This window comes from Chinchilla lanigera, unplaced genomic scaffold (assembly GCF_000276665.1).
Source record: "Chinchilla lanigera isolate Chin_1 unplaced genomic scaffold, ChiLan1.0 scaffold00008, whole genome shotgun sequence".
In the NCBI taxonomy this organism is placed as follows: domain Eukaryota; kingdom Metazoa; phylum Chordata; class Mammalia; order Rodentia; family Chinchillidae; genus Chinchilla; species Chinchilla lanigera.
Window position 1 is genome coordinate 38,454,724 of NW_004955409.1, and position 19,892 is coordinate 38,474,615.

General features: G+C 39.2%; 2 gene segments (V, D, J or C); both read right to left on the reverse strand.

Annotated features, from left to right (window-relative positions):
* LOC102015697 overlaps nucleotides 1-19,892 on the reverse strand; it is a gene marked incomplete in the record, with an annotated part of 840,941 nt that overhangs the window by 755,323 nt on the left and 65,726 nt on the right.
* Nucleotides 6,870-12,349, reverse strand: LOC102010561. The segment is given in 2 exon segments: nucleotides 6,870-8,347; nucleotides 8,569-8,718. Coding segments are annotated over 2 exon segments (510 nt in total).

Sequence of the window (19,892 nt, forward strand, 5' to 3'; positions counted from 1 at the left end):
ATGTGATTGACCTATGTGCATTAGGCAAATTCTTTGTTGTGTGTGGTTATAAATCTATTGTTCTCATACTGAACTTTTCATGAAAATTTTAGCTCAAATGGGCTCTCTGCATTATGCTCTTTTGCCAACTTTACTGATCAACATAATATAATGAAATTACTGTCATCGCAGAACAGGATATTGACAGAATGTTAATTTTCTTCAAGACACTAACAAGTGAGCTCAGTGTTGGCCTCCAGGATTGATAGAGATATTCCCACTGATGGGAAAATTATCTCGTAGTAAGGGTGAAACTTCTCTGTATATCAAAGTTAGCTGGTCATTGTGAAGAAGAAATTGAAGACTTTCTTTTTAAAAACCTCACAAAATATGTCTACTATATGATCCAGTTCTTCTACCTTTAGATATATAGCAAAAATAAATGAAATCAATATAGCAAAAGGGTACCTGCACTCCAATGTTTATTAAAGCACTGTTCATAATAGCTAGAGTGTGGAATCAACCTCAGTGCCCACTCATGTATTAATAGATAGAGAGAATGTAGTATATATGTTTGTACAGGGGAAAATTGCTCAGTCAGGTATACAGAAAAATGAAATCCTGCCATTTACAACAAAATGAATCAAATGAAGTAGATTATGTTTAATGAAATGAGCCAGAGACAGAAAAATCAATATTGCGCATAGTTTCATATGTGATAACTTCAGAAAGTCAACAGAATGTAAAACAGTAATGTTATATAGTATAAAATAATCCAGAAACAATATAGTAATACACGATAACAATAATAATAAATAGAACACAATGATTACTAGAGGCTGGACAAAGTGGGAGAAAGGAAAGACAAAGGAAGTTAGAATAACAAATATCAAAAAAAAGACAAAAAAGAATAGAAAATATCAACAGGGTCCGAGGGAAGCAGCAAGCTGTGGTGTTCCACAGCACAGGGGGATGACTACTGTTCACTCGGGAATATTTTGTGAAGGTTGAGAAGAGAAAAGCTTGAAACCTTCAAACATAAAGAAATGATAAGAGGAAAAATGATGATGATAATCATATTAATTGGATCAGTACACACACAAACACACACACACACAAATTTACACATACATTGAAATGTCTTGTTCCTTATTAATGTGCATGGTTATTATATGTTAAATAGAAAGTTTAAAAATAATAAAGTATGTAAATCAAGGTGCACACCTTGGTGAATTTTCTTAAGTGAATGTACTCAGGTCACAGTATGTAATATTATAAGAAATAACTCCTGACTCTTCAGGATGCCTTTACAAGTCACCCACCCACAAAAGGTAACCAATATTTTAACTTCTATCACTCTAAATTGTTTGTCTGTCTTCAATCTTTCTATGGATAATACCTATGATTTTGTATCTGGTTTCTTTTACTGATAAATATGTAAGCAAGATTGATACAAATTACTGAATGTAGCAATAGTTTGTTAATTTTCCACATTCTACAGTGTTCCTTTACATGGATTTATTATAATTTGTCTGTTCTACTCTGGTAAATATTTAGGTTCTGTCCAATATTTATGTATTATAAAAAATATTGCTAGAAAAATTATTTTCTATGTCTCTGTGTTCTCATATGTAAATTTGTGAGGGCATATGTCTGGAACCAACATTGTTGTCACAGCAAATGCATTCTTCAGATCAAACAAAAGGTGGTCTTCTGTAACTTCATTCCTATCCGTACCAGCTAAGAATTCTAGTTGTTTCACATCCTGCCCAATTAGACTTCCTCCATGCTTGCTGGGGCTCTAAAGGCATCGTGCAGTCTTATTCACCTTTGCAAACACTGTGGGCATTATTTCCTGAGTCTTCTCACAGTTCCCCTTGTAAAACTTCATGACTTGGCAAAAGTCAGTGAGTCCCTCTGAAGCTGACAGGGTCTTGTCTGATTGTCCTGAAATGAATTAGGGTTTCCGTTCTGAAATCCAAAATGTGTGCTGAGTTTACTGTGACTCTTATTTCTCTCTTTCTGAACATAGAAAAAGCAGCATCACTGACGCAATGGCAAGCAGAAACACCAAAACAGTACCCAGGATTTGGAGGCAGATTTATTTAATGTCAGATGAGCACTGACAGGGAATCAACTGTCCCTCAAAATGTCAGGCCTTAAGGCTCAGGCAGAAGGTTTTTATGGGGTTGCAAAGGGAAGGTGCAGAGGTAGAGTACTTGGCTGCTTTTTATTTGATTTGTCAATATGCTTGGTAGTGACCAGCTATGCATCACAGTGACCAGCCGCTTCTAAGACACAGAAGCAACAAGCACTGCAACAGGAACTGTCACCCAGGGAACTGAAGAACACTGGCTGAAGCGGTGCATTTTCTGCTACATTTTGTTTACTGGACTTGGCAATCACTAAAAAAGGCAATCCTTGCTCTATGCTCTTTAAAGGGATTTACATTTTAAAGGGATCAAGCTTCTATTCTGTACATGAAATGAATAATAATAATGAATAGGCTATCCTACACCACACAGGAAAAGCTTGATCTAAACCAAATACTTCCTTCTTCCAATCACCAGGAATAGCCTTGAATCTAAGATCAACAATCCGGACCTCTGTGCACAGTGCTCACCTGCGATTTATGTAAAGAGCCCTGTGAATGCTTTCCTCATTGCCCTTCCTGCTGGCCTCATCCTTATTGACTGTTTAATAGGAATGTGGAAAAACACCAAATGGGGCCTTCGTCCAGAAAGACCTCCTTCCCACTGGTGTTTCTGAGCAGCTGTCAAGGAAGAAGAAAAGATCAAAGGAAATAAATGAAGACCCAGACATTGGGGAAGGGTTTCTGTAACATCACAGGTAGCGACAACAAAATCCATCAGAACTGGAGAAATAAATGTGGAAGTCAGTGGGCTGAATCCTTGATATCTCACTCATCATTAGGATATTTGCTTAAAGAGGAGAAGATCCTAATATATGTATGGTACTTTTGTCTATACTAGGGACTGAATCTAGAAATACACACACACTAGTTATGTGCTGTACCACTGAGCTACGTGCAGAGCCATGGGACTTAGACGTGGTACCATCTGCTGCATGTGCACAAGGATATCTTAGATGGTGTGTCTCTTTGGTTGCCTTCAAAATCTTTCTCCATGGACTTATAACCCTTCCTCAAAAGTCACCCCAGACAGAGCACACAGCATCTTCTCTGATCCATAATCCCTTTCTTGTTGCCATAGAGGACACTTTTAACTCATGCTTTTCCTCCAGAAAATAAACCAAATGAGGTTTCATTCCACAACAAGCACACATGTAAAACTTCCTGGGAAAATCATTGAGAAGTTCCACAATCTTTTCTAGACATTTCCTTGTATCCCACTTCATGGTGGTATAGGGGTTCATTTGCCCTGGGTTACTTCTCTCTAGGAACAGAGGGATGAAGTGAAGAGAGGCAACTGGAGGGCAGGTGGGATTTTATTAATCAATAAATTTCTCCCCAGCAGAACAGAATTTCACATACTTTATACTGCTTAAGAGCTAACCCAGAACATCACGCAATGGGAAGTTCTTTGACCTTACTTCAGCAATGGTGGTTCCTACTGCAAGGAGACTTTGCCACAGTTTCAAGCATGAACATAAGAGGGCAGCAAGGAAGCCAGTTTGATACCACAAAAATATTATAATGGCACCAGGTGAAATCCCTTTGGCCAAGAACATTTACAGTTCTTGGATACAAGGAATATGTTAGATCCTGAACTCATGGAAGAAAACTAGATTTAAACACAAGTTTACAAGGTGGTGACATTTGACTAATGACATAGAGAAAGTGCAAAGGTGAGCCGCAGAGGTATTTGGAGGAGCTATTTGTAATACCACATAGATAGCACAGGTAGAGAGAACAAAGGCAAGAGGCAAAGGTCCTGATACGGAAACCTACTCTGACTATTTGGGGAATATCTTTTCCTATAGCTTATAGCCCCAGGAAAAAATACTCAGTAGAAGGCATCAGCACTGCTAACTGGTCGGTGATTATTGATCCTTGAGCAATTTGTACCTAAGTTTGGGGTCTTTATGTACAATTTCCTTCATAATCTAGCTGTATTCCATATGTCACCATCACTGTGATAACATCCGCCCATGCTGGGGCCCTTGCTTCTCTGTAGTGAAAACTCTGCTCCTTAAGAGTCTCTCAGATACTGTACCCCAGATGACAGTGCTGCAAATCCTAGTTATTCTTCAGAATTACAGAAAATTATGTCCCATATTCTAAACTTTAAAAATGGGAACAAAAAAAACTATGTAATAGAATTTTTTTTTTCTTTTTGAGACAGGGTCTCGCTATGCAGCTCAGGCTGGCCTTGAGCTCTCTTTGTAGCCCAGGCTGGTCTCAAACTCACAACGATCCACCTGCCTCCCTCCTGAGTGCTGGGATTACAGGCGTGCACCACTACACCTGGCCTAAAAACTGTGTAATAGAATTTTAATGTTTAAATTTAGATAATGGTTTGGAAATGTCAACAGTACCTCATATATAGTAAGCTCAGTAAATACCAAAAATCTGAAAGGTACAATAGATATATGAAAGGGAAAGAAACTGCTCAAAAGAAAAGAACAACTAGGATGAAGGAAAAGAGGAAGACAAGAAGGAAGGGAAAAAATATATATATATACACACAAGATAGCTAAGATAATTTTACTAATAATTTCTATTGGCTTATTGAAAGTTATTGTTTAATTGTTTAATATGTATATACACAAGATAGCTAAGATAATTTTACTAATAATTTCTATTGGCTTATTGAACAGTTAATGTTTAATTGTTTGATCAGTCTGACATGCCTATATCTGGTTATCTCAGTAACCAATTTGAAAATAACAATGTGTAATACAAAAAACATTGTTAATTTCCTATCACCTTGTTTGAAATTCTGTATTGTTTTTATTGTTTTTGTGTTCTTTTGTTTATGTCTTTGTTTTCGTTATTTTGCTTCTGTTCTTTTCTCTTTAAAATAAAAAAATAAACACAAAAAAGTAAATGCTAACTTTTACTCTTTTGAGAAAACCTCCCATTCCTTCAATGTCCAGATCTATTGTTCATTAATTAATGCCTTTTCTGGAACCTTTTAGAAACATTAATCATCCCTTTACCTGGAGGTAGTTATTATTTTCTCTGACCTCTGGGAATCGTTAACTATTGATTGTATTATTACACTCAAGGTGCTGAAAGGATACAGATAAAGAATTCACATAGGATTTTATTAACATTTTCCTAATGAGTAATGCACTTAATATTACAGAAAGAGAGGGCAAAGATATTAAGTGCTCTTTTATACGCATATTTGCTATTCAGTATCATATCTTGGGAGTGGCTGTTTTCATTTTTGTTATTGATTATTTCTTCTCTTGTTGAATTTCAATTTATTTCTGTATTGTGCATGTGAGTCCCTTTTCAGAAATCTGCACTGCAAAGCCAGGTTCACTGGTACATGCCTGTAGTCTCCACAACTTGGAGGACTTGGACCCAGGAATTCAAGGCCAGCCTGGGCCACGCAGTGAAATCTTTTCTCTCAAAATGTTAAAGAAAATAAATACAGAGTTCGGTTCCCGGTACCAGAGAAAAACCAAAAAAAAAAAAAAAGAAAATAAATACATATCACAAATTGTCTGTGAAAGGACTTGCTCCCTTCTTAAGAATTTTTTGTTGGTTGGCTGGGTTTAAAACAGCATCTCATTACATTTCCCAGGCTGACATCACATTTGTAATCCCATGGTCTCAGCCCCAGAGTAGATGTGACTGTAGACATCTGCCACCATGCCTGGCTTAAAGAGATTTTTTAAAAACTATAGTTTGAAATATATTTATGTTCATAAAAGATAGCATGAAAGCTTTATTTATTTTTGTATTAAGTACTTTAAAAAGATTTTACTTCTTGGCTACTATTGCTTTCAATGAGAATTCAGGTATTATTCTTAATTTTTCTCCAACAGAGTTTATAAAATTTCTCTGATTATTGATGTTTTCTCTGTTGTTGTTTCACTTAAAAAAGCACACCAAGTATGGATGTTCTTTAAGTTGTCGGTGCATAACTCCCCACAGAAACAGAGTAATGGCCTTAGAGAGTTCATTGTCCAACTTCACAGCCTTCCACATAACATTGATGGTAGAGCTTTTTCACAAAAAGTCACGCACACCAGTGAGTGGAGGTGTTTGTTATTGCTATGCAGTGGTGTTATGGTTTGTGTTTGGGTGTCCCCCAAAAGCCTCGTGTGGCCATGGGGCAGGCTTTTAGAGTTTGATTATGGGTGTGAGAGCTACACCCGCCCTGGGGTGGATAGTTTGCATATGTAAGGGAGAGAAAAAGAGTGCTTGAGGCCATTCCACCCTGGTGAGTGTGGTTGTTGCTTTTGCTGTGTTCTGCTGCCAGGAGCTGTAGCCCTCTACCCTGTGCCAGTCTGCCTTGTAATCTGCCAAGTACGGACTGAAACCTCCACAAACTGTAAGCGAAATAAACCTTTCCTTCCTTCATTTTGGGCGTCAGGTATTTTGTCCCAGCAACGAGAGAAAAGTAACCAAGACAAGTGGATAACAGATCAGGCAGTTATAAAAGCCAGCTACAATAACATGGCTGTTCATGGAGACAAGGGCTATAATAGTTATGCAATGTCTTTAATTTTGTATGTTAATTTATTTATTTCTATATTGACCATAGTTTACTGTCCTCCAATTTGCCTTCATGTAGTAACATAAAATGCGATGGTGAGAGTTAGTCTTCTATTGCATTACATCTTAGTGCTAAAGCTACAGTATATTAATGAAAGAGTGTATGTGACTCACCTGGAAGAGACAGGGCCATCACCCACAGGTGGTATATGGATTTGTATACTCTTTGGGGGACAAGATAGGCACAGTTTTGGTTGATAAGGGATAGCTGCGTCTCATTAGTAGGAGCCATGATTGTTCTGTTGTTTTCATATAAACTTTAAATGTTGTTAAAGGAAGTATATATGGATGTCAAGCTGATAAGGGTGCACTGCAGTAGCTTTAACATGTCTCAACTGAACCCTCTAGATACATATTTCCTAGAATTTGCTTGCATATATTTTTCTGGTTTAGGGTCGGTCATAAAAAAAGTGGTACAAGACATGAAAGGTCAGTGTGATTCAGCAGCTATTTCTTAGCAGCTCTGCAGTTTTAGGGCTACATGCACTTGGGCAGCTCGCACATGTTGTCATAAATCTGTCAGCTCATTTTCCAGTTAACGCATCTCTTCTACTTCCCATTACAACTTCTTCTTCACTTCCTTTTTGTCTTAGCCCAAGTGTTCATGGACTGTGATGGCCAATGGTTTTTGTTCTCTTGAAAGTCATCCAACAAGTGAGATGAAGGAGATCTCAAGTTTTAATTTTCCCTTGTAGATTTCAGTTGTCTTAATAGGTCCCATAATATTCTTTCAAGTCACAGTCTCTGTATGTGTTTATCTTCATCCAAATTCCATTCCCAAATGTGGGTCTGGCTCACATTAAGTCAGTTCAGGCTCATTACCAGATGTGAGGACAAAAGCTTCACAGAGACTCCCTCAGCAGCTCCAGCAATTGCAGAGGCCTATTCTGCATAATTCCTGTCTTATTTAAATCACTCTGGTGGTACTACTGCCCAGATTGCACCTAACTGATCTAAAACCTAAGAGAGTCTAAGGAAATGATTAGCATTACTATTCCAGATGACCAGATCCAGATTTATGCTGAGACCCTCTGTAAGTGAAACCAACATATGAAATAATTATGAGCTAAATATTCCAACTTTAGACAACTTTACCCAACTTCTGTATTTTTCACTCAAACATTCAAGTAGAATGCGTTAGAAGTGTTTCCTGACACCAGTTTCTAAAAAAATCAGAAACGGGATTAACTTAGAACTGAATCTTCTGATCCAGACCGCAGATGAAGCAACCACCAGGCTCCCTTCTGGTGTGGAATCTGCAGGTGGGAGTCTCAGCTGGACTCCCACAACAGGGCCTGTCTCTTATGGAGCTCCTGAGTTTTTGTTCAGCTTTTATTGTCACTGCAAGCACTGTGCATTCCCAAAGAGCACAGAAATATGTTGCAAAATCTTCCATTTGCAAGGCTGAAATGGTGAGGACGATTGTCTTAGCTCTTTTCTGGAAATTCCCAGAATAGCGGCCAGTGTTTGCATTATTACCAGAGTAACTCTGATGAATAAGTAGAACCATCTCTCCACTGAGAAGCTGCTGGTACCAAAACAAATCATACAGGGCTACACTTGTCTCATAGGAACAGTCCAGGGTGGCTGCTTTCCCCTCTGGCCTCGACAGAGCCGTCTGGACTTGAGTCACTTTCTGTGTTGCAGTGTGTCCTGTAGGAATAATAAGAAAATACAGCTGATCCTCTGACATAATAGCAAAATATTGGAAGATTCAGACTAATTTAGGACCCCACCACAAACCCAACTGTATTCACGGTTTGCCTGCTTGTTTCCTCATCCCCCTTTCCTCATCTAGCCCATGTGAAGCACCTCACGCCTGTGTGCAATCTTTTTATCCTGAATATTCCTGACCACATTTGGACCATCTGTACCAGAGTAGATGATGGCTATGAACACCAGCAGCAGACTGGAGAGCATGATGTGGCCCGTATTTCTCTGTACAGTGTGTTTTCTTCTCCCTGGATGTCTGTGTTCAGAGACTCTGATTGCCTCCTAGTTTATATAAGCACTTTCTGAGTTTTTATTCTGCTCCTTCAAACCGGAAATGGGGTTTCTTGGGTTCATAGACCACAAGGTCTGTACACACAAAAGAATAAGTGTGGCTTACTTCAAAGTGTTGACAGGTCTACGTGTCTCTCTGTAATAGGTTAGGCAGCACCTACAAAGGGGACCTGAGAACAGCAGTTAGTATAGACTTAAGACTGTTCAACTCTTACTAAAATAACAATCTAGAGTACAGTTACTGTGCTGACAGGTTCTTTTCTGGGCAGGTCCTGGCTGTTCTTATACTTCATGCATTCTCAGAGATTCCTAACTCAGGCATTTAGTCCACAAACTGACAATTATCTACAAGATGTTAAGTTCTGTCAAAATATAAGCCAAGTGGATTGCTTTAAGTGGAATAAGGACCAGATTATTAAAAAAAAATCCTATTCCACACCTGTGTTCCCTCTAGGGGACCTAGGAATGTGAAAGGAGGGCTCAACCTGGAAACAGATGGCTGATGGATTTCTCAGGAGGCAGGTGATGCCTATTTGAATAGTTTGTTTCTGGTGTTAGGTTGCTTTTGTCCTTCCACCTCCCTGTCCCTCTTTTTGTCCTGGCCTAAATGGTTGATCTCAAAAGCTCAGGGGACTGCAAGCCAGTGAGCAAAGCTGGAGAGTATGAGGGTAGGAGGAATATGTGGGCTCAGCTGAGGTGTCCAGATATTTTACTACTTCACTTTCCATCCTCCAGATTTTTTGTATAGCCTTTGAAAGAAAGAAAATTAAGTTTCATATTAATATATTTTGAATTGTCCTAAATTCAGTTTCAAAATCAAAACTTTGATAGGTTTAAGGTTCATTTCATTGTGGTGAAATTGAGAATTCATACATATATACACATGTATACATGAGAATACATATATATTTGCTGGGGATACTAACAATAAACTATCCAAAGAGAAATTGGGAAAACCATGCTATTCCCAAAAGCTGCAAAAAAAAGTATAATGCTTCAGGTGCTTAATCCTCACTAAATTCAATCTAATCTCCTGGGAAGGCTAAAGACTTCAGTAAAAAAAATGTGACGGACTGGCACTGGGTGCAGGGAATGAGAGGAGCACTGAGCTGCCAGTCTCTTACTCTTTTATCCCAGTAAGAAGTCTGCCCATCCACAGGCGTGCCCACAGGCCATGCTGCTGCCAACCCCATATTTACGAGGAAGCACTGGAGGAGAAAGGCAGAATGATATGCCTCCGTCCAAATGCCCACAGGCCTTTCTCAAATGTAAACCAAGAACAACATCATGTTAGCCACTCATAATTATAGATGGTGGTGCCTCTCTATATGTGGCTTTTTCCATATTAAAGCCTGAAATTATCAACTGTGACTCATCATGTCATTTCTACTGGATAGAGGTACTATACACAATATCAAATAATTCATCCCAAAAGAAATAAATATAATTACATACTGATCTCAATATTTTGAGAACATCTCAAAATATTCTGAGACTCCATTTTAAATAATAATTTTGCATGTATGTGTTTAGATCTTTTCTGTTAACACGTGCTTTAATTTATTTCAAAAATAGTGAGATCCCATTAAGTGGATGAAGAAATTAAAATTTGGTGTAGAGCAAATAGAAATGTGGCTCCGTATGTGCCAGGAGTATCCCACAGTGATAGTTCACACCCAGACTAAATCCCCTTTCCCAGACCAGTGCAGCCACGACCCAACTTTTGTGAGTGTTGGCTACTTTTGTCTCACAGTTAACCCTTTCTTTACAAAACTGACCTCTTCCACTGAGAGTCACCGTGATCCAGGAGAGGATACCTTAGCCCAGGGAAGACCACAGCCAGTGACTCCAGTACTTTGTTATCATGCACCAGAGAGGAGCAGTCTGGGCCCCTCCCTCGGGTGGGAGGAGCCAGCCCTGTGGAGCATCGCATGCCCTGAAGCTCCCCAGGAGATCAGGCTGAATGAAGACTCCAACTGAACCACATCTGCGCTGCTTTAGGTTCCCTTTCAACCTGCTTTCCTCCATAAATTATGGGCAAAGAACATCAGTTCAAGCTCTCCTTTTTAAACTCAAACTACATTAATATTTTATTTCATTTATTTCTAAAACCAACACTCAAATATATACAGTGTTACGGCCTATGATCAAATGGCCTGTTCAGTACCATGACAGTGGTTCAAACCACTATCACGACTGCGGTTCCTTCCACAGTTCCGTGCCCTGGAATGCCCTTAGAAACCTGGAGGCAGCACCATTGAGATTTCCACACAACTTCTGCCTTCCTTACTGCCTTCTGTGATTTGGAATTATGCATTAGGAACCTTCAAATTTCAGATTGAGAATGCGACGCAAATCCAGATTGGGGGTTGGATGACTAAATCTTAATCCTACATTTCCAAATTTTTCTGACCCCTGGCCTACATAAACAACATCATGACTTATAGGCCATAACATCCATTTTATGAATAAGTGTGGTTTGAATTTTTATTCTTTTTTGTTTGTTTGTTTTTCTTCGGTACCAGGAATCGAACTCACGACCTTGCGCTTGCCAGGCAAGCGCTGTGCCGCTGAGCTAAATCCCTAGCCCCTTGAATTTTTATTCTTGTAGTTCATCTTAATACCTATTACACCTTATTAGGGGCTTATTTTCAGTAGACCACACATATTTCCTGGACTTGGTGGGAATGGCAGGGATGATCCATTGTGCCTAGAAGTCAGAAATGAGGGATGTAGGGATGACACACATGAGATCTTCAGTGTCTCTAACTCTCCTCACCAGTGCTGACTAAAAGATCCCCCAGCACCAGGTGTTCTGTGATAACTGATCCAGGCAGAGCTTTAGTTATGAGAACAAAGTACCTCATGCCCCAAACTCTTCTAAATGCCTTATCGAATACCTTTCTCAAGATATCTGGAGTCATCTGCTGCTCACACCTTACTGGTGTTTGGAGCTCTCTATGGCTATGGAGGACACTCTCCGCCACACCCACTGGCACAGGAACCAAGCTCTGGAAAGGAATTCTGAGACCTACTCAGTCTGAACTCAGAAACGGTAACATAGACCATTTCAGGTATTTGATTTCTACAGCTATCTGAGCTTTTTGTTTGTCCAATTCCCACTCTCTGACTCTATTCCTTCCTTTCACTCATGTACTGTGTCTTCATCTAGTCTAGGGGTGAGGTTGCAGCTGAAATTGAGATAAAATGGGAGATCTATAAAGAAATTATGTCCTAAACCTTTCTGAAAGTGGATCTTTATGACCCGTTTCTTACCTTTGCATTTCTGTTTTACCAGTACTTTCCTAGTGCAGTGCATCAGACATCTTGAGAAACTGAATGGGAAGAGCAAAGGGCATTAATAACTGTGAGGAAATATGTACTTTATATCAAAATGTTTCTCTTCATTTATAAAAATCATCGCAAAACTAATCCTCTTGATAAAGTTGTGATTTAAAACTAGAGCAGACATCAAGATGTATGCATTACATGTATTTTTTGTCAATTTTAATTAAATTTTAAAACAAAAAGGAGGGAGGGAAACTTTAGAAGTGACCGACATGTTTATAGCTTTGTTTATGGTAATATTTTCATGGTTACATACCGATCTTTAATTGCACAAGATGTATAACTTAAATAAGTGCACCTTTTCTACATACAGTATCTCCAAACAATTTTTTAAAAATTAAGGAGAGGCAACAGAAAGTAGGAAAATATTTACACCAGGCAAATATTTTGTCTCTCATTTCCCTTCCATGGTCATTTATTTTCAGAATTATTAAGATACTCTTCCAGTCTCTCCCTTGTTCTTAATCCCTACTGCATCTGGAGCAAGTACAGAAATCCTCTGCCCTGTGCTCCCTGCTCTGCCACAGGCCTGCCTGGGTCTCTGTGGTTTGGGTGCAGGCTGCAGGTGCCTCGGGATCATTGTGTGCTTGCTGCACAGAGGTAGGTGGCTGAGTCACTGTGCTGGGAGCCTTTGATGTGCAGAGGAAAATGTTGGCTGGCCGTGTTGAGCTGCACTGTGAATCTTCCTTCCTCTTTTTCACCACTGGAGTACATGGACATCAGCAACTCAGGGCCTCTCCCAGGGTACTGTCGGTACCAAATAAAGTTTAGAAAAGCACTGTCCCTGTAAGTGCAGTTGAGGGAGACGCTGGCTCCCTCTGGAACACTGAGGGTCTCCGGACTCTGCTCCACCTCCTTTTGCTGGCCGCTCACCCCTGTGCAAAAAGACAAAGAAGACTGTTTGGGTAGTAGGTGCTTAATGTCCAGAATGAAAATTGCCTTTTCATGGTCCTCCCATGCTCTCTTATTTGGAGAATAAAATCATTCATATTTCTCCCCACAGTCCTAGAATAGACAACTACTTCCCATACAAATACCCAAACTTACAGATGAACTGAAACCACAGGATCACTACTAAAACACCAAAGGGTTCCATCATTCTCTCCCCTGGTTCATTGAGGATTCAGATTTTAAACCTTAAAAAAAAATGATACTTCTTCAGAAACTTGTAGTTCTTCTGCTCTAAGAAACACCAAAAAAAGAATAAAAGAATCTGTTCTCCCAATTAGAAGAAAGGTATCCTTTTAGCCACTCCTACTACACCAACAAGCTCCTCCCCTCATTTTTCTCCTCCCCTCTTCTGCCCCTCCTGCTTTCCTGCCCCTCTTCTCCCAATTTCCTGTTCCTTCTTATTTTTTCCTTTCTTTTCTCCTTCTCTTCCTCCTCCTCCTTCTTCCTCTCTCTTTCTTTCTCTCTCTCTCTCACATACAGACACACACACACACACACACACACACACACACACACACACATTTTCAAAGGAGCAATTGAAAACTTTCCTCAGGGTACCTAAGAAGATGCTACCCTCTTGTGGACTCAAATGGCAAAATGCAAACTCCTCTCATAATCCTGTTAAATTACCAAAGAATTAAGAAAGATTTGCTCCAAGTCAATCTCCACATATGTGTGGGATGCATACATGTGTATGTATTTTACATGAAATGACAACAAACAAATCACAAACTTTGCTTCTAATAGAACCACATATTTTTCTCATGATATCTGAACAGTCTAGTTTAGTCCATGATTGCATATAAAAGTTACAAATACCCAATAACACTGCTAATGTAGTTCACCACAGTGAGGTGATTCCAATGTAAATAAGATTTAACACTCATCCCAAAACAGAATTAAGACCCTTATATATGGAGAAAGAGGAAATAAAATGTCTCTCTGTGGGGAATGATGGTTGACATTTTGTCTATGTTTTACAATGGAACCAAAAGATTAGCATTTCAGTCTAAATTTCTTGTGTGACTCACAGTGGATCACACACTATACCTTAGCTGTCTGCACTCTAGGATTGCTCATGATTGTCTGAATCTGGGATTATAGGAGGCGTGATTGTGTTGATACTACAGATTAGTTTCATCATTTTAGACTTCTACTGAAGAAGCTTTAATTAAATACAATTTGACACAAACTGAAGGTATTTAGACTCAGCCCCTGTCAATAAGATTAATCAGAATGGCTGGTGAAGTAGCATGGCGGTCATGAGACAAATTTCTATATCACATTATAGGACCAAGAGTGGATAAGTTTGAAAGGCAGTGTACATGAGTCCCTTTAACTACTACATGTCTTACTGAGTGTGTGGATGATATACGGCTGTCACACCAGCTGGACCATTTCTCAGAGCTATGCTTGTAGCAAACAACCTTGAGAGGTGAAGCAATTTTTCCTTCGACACAAAGAGCAAGTTTGCTCACTGTTTGCTACTAGGGCAGGAAATTCCCCAAGCTCAGATTTCCTCTACTATGACACACACAGCTGCAGGCACAGCATCCATCTTCATCCACTGTATGCCCTTGATACACACCAGATACGGAGGCACTGAAAGAAGTGTACCAGTGCTCATGCTGTTTGCTGTGCCAGTACAGTAAATTCCCTTTCTCAGGCCTGGAAGCATGTGTCTTTACTGACAGCACTACTGAACAGTCCAGTTAGCTTGGAAAGGATAAAGTACAAGTCTCAATAGACTCTTCTCTACTATGGTAAACCTTTGAATTATTTTTGAGAAACACTTTTTCAAAACTGCACTTTTTTGAAGGATATAATATGCAGCCCCTTATGGGATTTGCACATCATGTTTGGTAAAATGAATGAGCAATTTTCTGAGGTAGTTTAATGAAATAAAGATGTTTACAAAATTAGTGCTATAGATGTAGATGACTATTAATCTTGCAAAGAGCTGTATAGCCACAAAACAGATATAAATGTAGAAATATTATTAACAAATGCATTTAACAATATCCTTTTAACAACTAATCCCATAAAATGTCTACTAGGGCCGGTTATTTGAATTTGTTTCTTGAGGAAATTTTTGCTTCTAGTAGTTTGAAATAAAATTTTAGTTATGTGACTTGAGAAGTTATTTTTTATTTCCCTTATCTTTAATTATGGCTTTTTTCTTTATAATATTCTCCATGGGGTTGCTCAGCTTAGAGCTAGCTGACTCAGTCCTTCTGATAAGGTAAGTTCCATCGGGTGAGGGAAAGTTGAGACCCTGGGTGGAATTAATTAATTGGCAGAGCGCCTTGAGCACAGAAAGACCAGGCCCCAAATATGGGGGAAAGGGCCAGGGAGAACTCAGGTTCATCTCATAATGAAGCAGAGCTCATACACTAAATAGGAGTTGCTGAGATGGGAAAGAGAGGAAGGAAAAGGTTAAGTGAGAGAAGGACTAAGCCACATTCACTCATTCATTCCTTCAGGAGATATTTCTGAACTGACTAATGAGTCAGTCATTGGTCTAGACACCAAGGATAAAGCTGCGAATTGAGCAATTTCCCTGACCTCATAAAGCCTGTAAGCTAGCTAGATGAATAATCACTCAAAATACTGATGCATACATCAACAACATAGCTGCATGTTATAATTCTTATCAAATGGACATAATTAGCTTTAGGCAGGAAGATCAGCAGAAGAGGATTTCTTTACAGTGGTGGTATTTGCACTGAGACTTGGGTGAGAATGCGTCAGGCTGGCCAAGATTTGGGGGAGCAGTACTTTAGGTGGATGAAAGAGTAAAGCTCAGTGTGGGCACAGACATGGCAAACTCAGTAAACTGAAGCTCACTAGTAATGTTGGGTCACAGAGAAGCGGGGAAAGGAGAGAGAATGAAGAGTTGAGATCGAAGTGTCAACCCAGGTAAAAATTATGCACGCTTTGTACATCACAGTTCAAAGATTGTATTTCATTATAGGAACAATCGAAAGCTACTGAAGCATTGCAGGCAAGTATAGATTGGATTAAACCTCTAACAAGCACTGTGGCAAATAATCAGATTAGTGATTGTCTAACCGTTAAGTGACAAACTCTTCTGGAGAGTTTGCATGCAGTGGATGGGGAGGACCTGACATTTGCACAGGCCAAGTGATTTCTCTTGCTCATTCTGAGAAGCATGGATGTGTGCAACAGATGCCTTGAGAAAAAAGGGCTGGTGAGGTGGTAACTTCAGCCAGAACATTTCAGCCTCTTATTTTTTGCATATCTTACTGTACAAAGGGATGCTGATCCTGTGTGATAGACTTTGATGTTTTCTCATCCTGTTTTAATTCCTTTTAAGACCAAAATGGATAATCTCATGTGTAAATAAAAAGGAGAAGTAAAATGCTGTGAAAACTTTCATGTAAAATAGTAACTACTTTAAAATAATAATGTCCACAATTGATTAAGTGGTGGTAAATCAGTATTATCAGCGCGCCACTGCTAATATTACATTTTGTTGAAAAAAAATCTTTACAGAAAATAGGCATTCAGTTTCATGGATTTTGTCATATTTGGTTAACTTTATTTCTAGTAAAACTGTAACTTAATGATGTTCATTTAAAATATTTCAGCAAGCTTGAGGCCAGCCTAGGATAACTAGTGAGTTCAGGACCACCCTGAGGTATACAGTAACATCCTGTCTCAAAAGAAAATAAACTCAGTAATAATTAGAAAAAATATCAAAAAATTAATATTTGAAAATCTATATAAAGTAATAGAACAATCCTTCAAAACTATGCTCTCAATATATTTTCTGCCTTGGAAATACATAAATATAATGTGGAGAAAGACAACCATGTTAATAAATACTGGGTATATGATGATCCCCTTTAATAGAGAAATTCAGATGGATATGTGTGCTCCCAATATTTTAAATGATATAAATTGTCATTTCTAGGCCTTGGGATTGTAGGAGTACTCTATTTTTATCCAAGTGCTTCTGTCTTCTAAGTTTTCCAAAATTGTTATTTTGGAAATAAATTTAATTAAGAAATAAATTTACTTTGGGGCTGAGGATTTAGCTCAGTGGCACAACGCCTGCCTGGCAAGCTCAAGGTTGTGAGTTCAATTCTCAATACCTGAAAAAAAAAACAAAAAAAAAAAAAAAGAAAGAAATGAATTTACTTTAATTTATAACACTAACTCCCTCCTTCAGACTCAGGCTTCTGCTATGGGCATTTTGTAGAAAAACTGCGAAGGAGTGAGAACCCTTGAGCTCTGCTCCCAGTTCCCACTTCTGTAAGTCACACTTCAGCCAAGGCACACCATGCCTGTGTGTCCTAATTAGTCCATCAATTACACGAGGGGAGTGAGCTGGATCAGCCTTTCCTAAATCACAGCTGGTGCAGGTCATGTCAAGCAGCACAGAGAGGAGCTTTTTCAGGAGGAGTTTGTTATAGGTACAATGGTAATTTACTCTGTGTTAGGAAAATATATAACCAGCACATCAAATATATCACTTCATGAAAAACATCACTTAAAAAGAATCATTAGGGGTGGGGATGTAGCTCAGCGGCATAAGTGCCTGCCTAGCAAGTGCAAGGTTCTGAGTTTGATTCCAGGTACAAAAAAAAAAATCATTATTAATTAAATTATTAATAAAATTATTTAACTATGGATAAATTAATAAGATTATTTACTATTAAATTGAATACAGTGATTCCTCAGTTGTTGGATTCAATTTATGCCACATTCATGTGAAAACAACAAAAAGTTCAAGAACTGAACATATTTTTCCCAGAATAAATAGTGGGAAACCATATAATTGGTTCTGAGGCCCAAACTTTCACTTACAAATTCATTTTTCTAGGACTTTAACAAATTCACAATCATTTCTTTCTCTAACACTATTATGGTTCTCAGCCCTTTGCCTCTTACTTTTACTGCTGGTATCACTTTCTTTGGAGCCATGGTCATGATGTCTTATGCAAACAAAGTAAAAAAAGCAAATGAGGACAGTTTTATGGCACCAACATGAACACTTCATGCTGTTGGACAAGAGGCACTGAGACTGATGCATCACCCTCTGGGTCCACAGTGAGACGCAATGCCTGGCTCACTCGGCTAGTACAGGTTTCTTCAAGTTGGATTTTTGGTTTGACTACTAAGCAAAGTTACAAGCACTGAGCAGATTTTTTTTTTTTTTTTTAAACTTTGCTGTTTGAGCAGTAGAAAGATCAAGCTTGGAGTCATTTGAGAACTGAGGCAACATCGTAATGGTCTAAGGGCATACAGATTAAAGTTCTGTGGACATTATGAACAAAGTGGTAGAGTGCTGATGAGGGTCCAGGTTTCCAAATGCTTGTTTCCTGTACTTGGGACCTGCGTAAAGAAGGGTCTGTCCCCTTAGAGAAAGGGCCAAGGAATGGGCTGAGATGTGGGCCAACAGGCCCAGGATCATCACAATCAGCACCAGGGAATTAAACAATAACTAAAGTCAATCTAATTCCATGTGAGCTCAAATCCACCACACGCCGGATATGGTATGACCTTTCACTGTTCAGGGACAGAGATTTTAAGGCAAATCACCTCTAGACATAAAAAGCCTTTTCTCTTTCTCCCCTCACAGTGAGGCCTGTGTTGTGGGCCAACTTGTCGGTAGTGACAGCTGGAGACAGTGGGCCCCAAAGCACAGAAGCAGATGGCTGAATCCGAAGCATAACTTCTTCCCTAACCCTTTTTACAATTATTGTGTCTTCTCTTTCTGGCTGGAAAGAGTGACAGCCAGAGACACCAGGGCTTTCGCAGGACACTGGGAAACAGCGGCAGTTGAGGACCATGCTCAGCACAGTGAGGAATGGCAGGTGAGGTCCGCGGGACACTCGAGGAATGAGGATAAGAAGCTCTGCTCCACCACATACAGGCTGCTGCCCCCTGTTTAAACGCACAAGCTCACTCAGAGGAGATGCATTTGTGCTGACTACTGTTCAAAGATATTCTTTTCTCAGTCTCCACCCGTGGGAATAGTACCTCTAAACATCTTTCTGTAACTTTAGGCTTATGGAGATTACTAAATCTACTACTTTTATTGGCAGCTCCAAACTCACAGGACAGCTTCCAAGAAAACTTCATAAATGAAATGCCCAAGAGGTGCTCTATCCTTCAGACCCACTGAAGACTCTCGTCTTCAAAAGCTTATTTCCCTAGGTGCACATTCACAATTCTGCCATTGCCAGGAGCTGAGGGTCTCCTCTGCAAACCAGAAACAGGAGTTCTCTAGCTATGCACAGGTTGCACAGCTACCCCAGTTATTATACTCTGTAAAATAACCAGGAAAGGGCCAGATCAGGATGAGGCATGGACAGCTTTAGATGTGCTGGGCAGCTAAAATACTGTTTGTGTCTTAGATCATTTTTTTTCTTTTTCTTTTATAATAATTATTGAGCAGCTACCATTCATTAGAATCAGCCCTCCTAGAAAGCTCATTCCCCTTCCCTTTTCCTCTCTCTTTCTTTCCCTTCCTTTCTTTTCCATTGCAGAAATCTATGAGGGAGCTCCAAGTTATGAATCGAGCTTTTGGCACTGTTGTACTGTGCAGTGTGACAATGTTACATAAGAGCCCTGCTCCACAAAGCTTATGGGGAATCATCTCAGACTTTATAATAAATTACACCAGGAGCAAGAGATCATCATATTCTGTGCATAAAATGTATGAGATTAATAAACTAAACAAGAGAGCTGTTACAGTTAGCTTTGTTGAATAGGATAAACCCAGTGTGGAATAAAGGGTGATCTCAGCAATAACCATGCTATAACAGTAATACCATTCATGTCAGAGAATGGAAAGATAAGCCTTACTCCATAGTTAAGATTTACTATTATTTTTCTTTAGTTAAATTCATTCCATCATTCCATC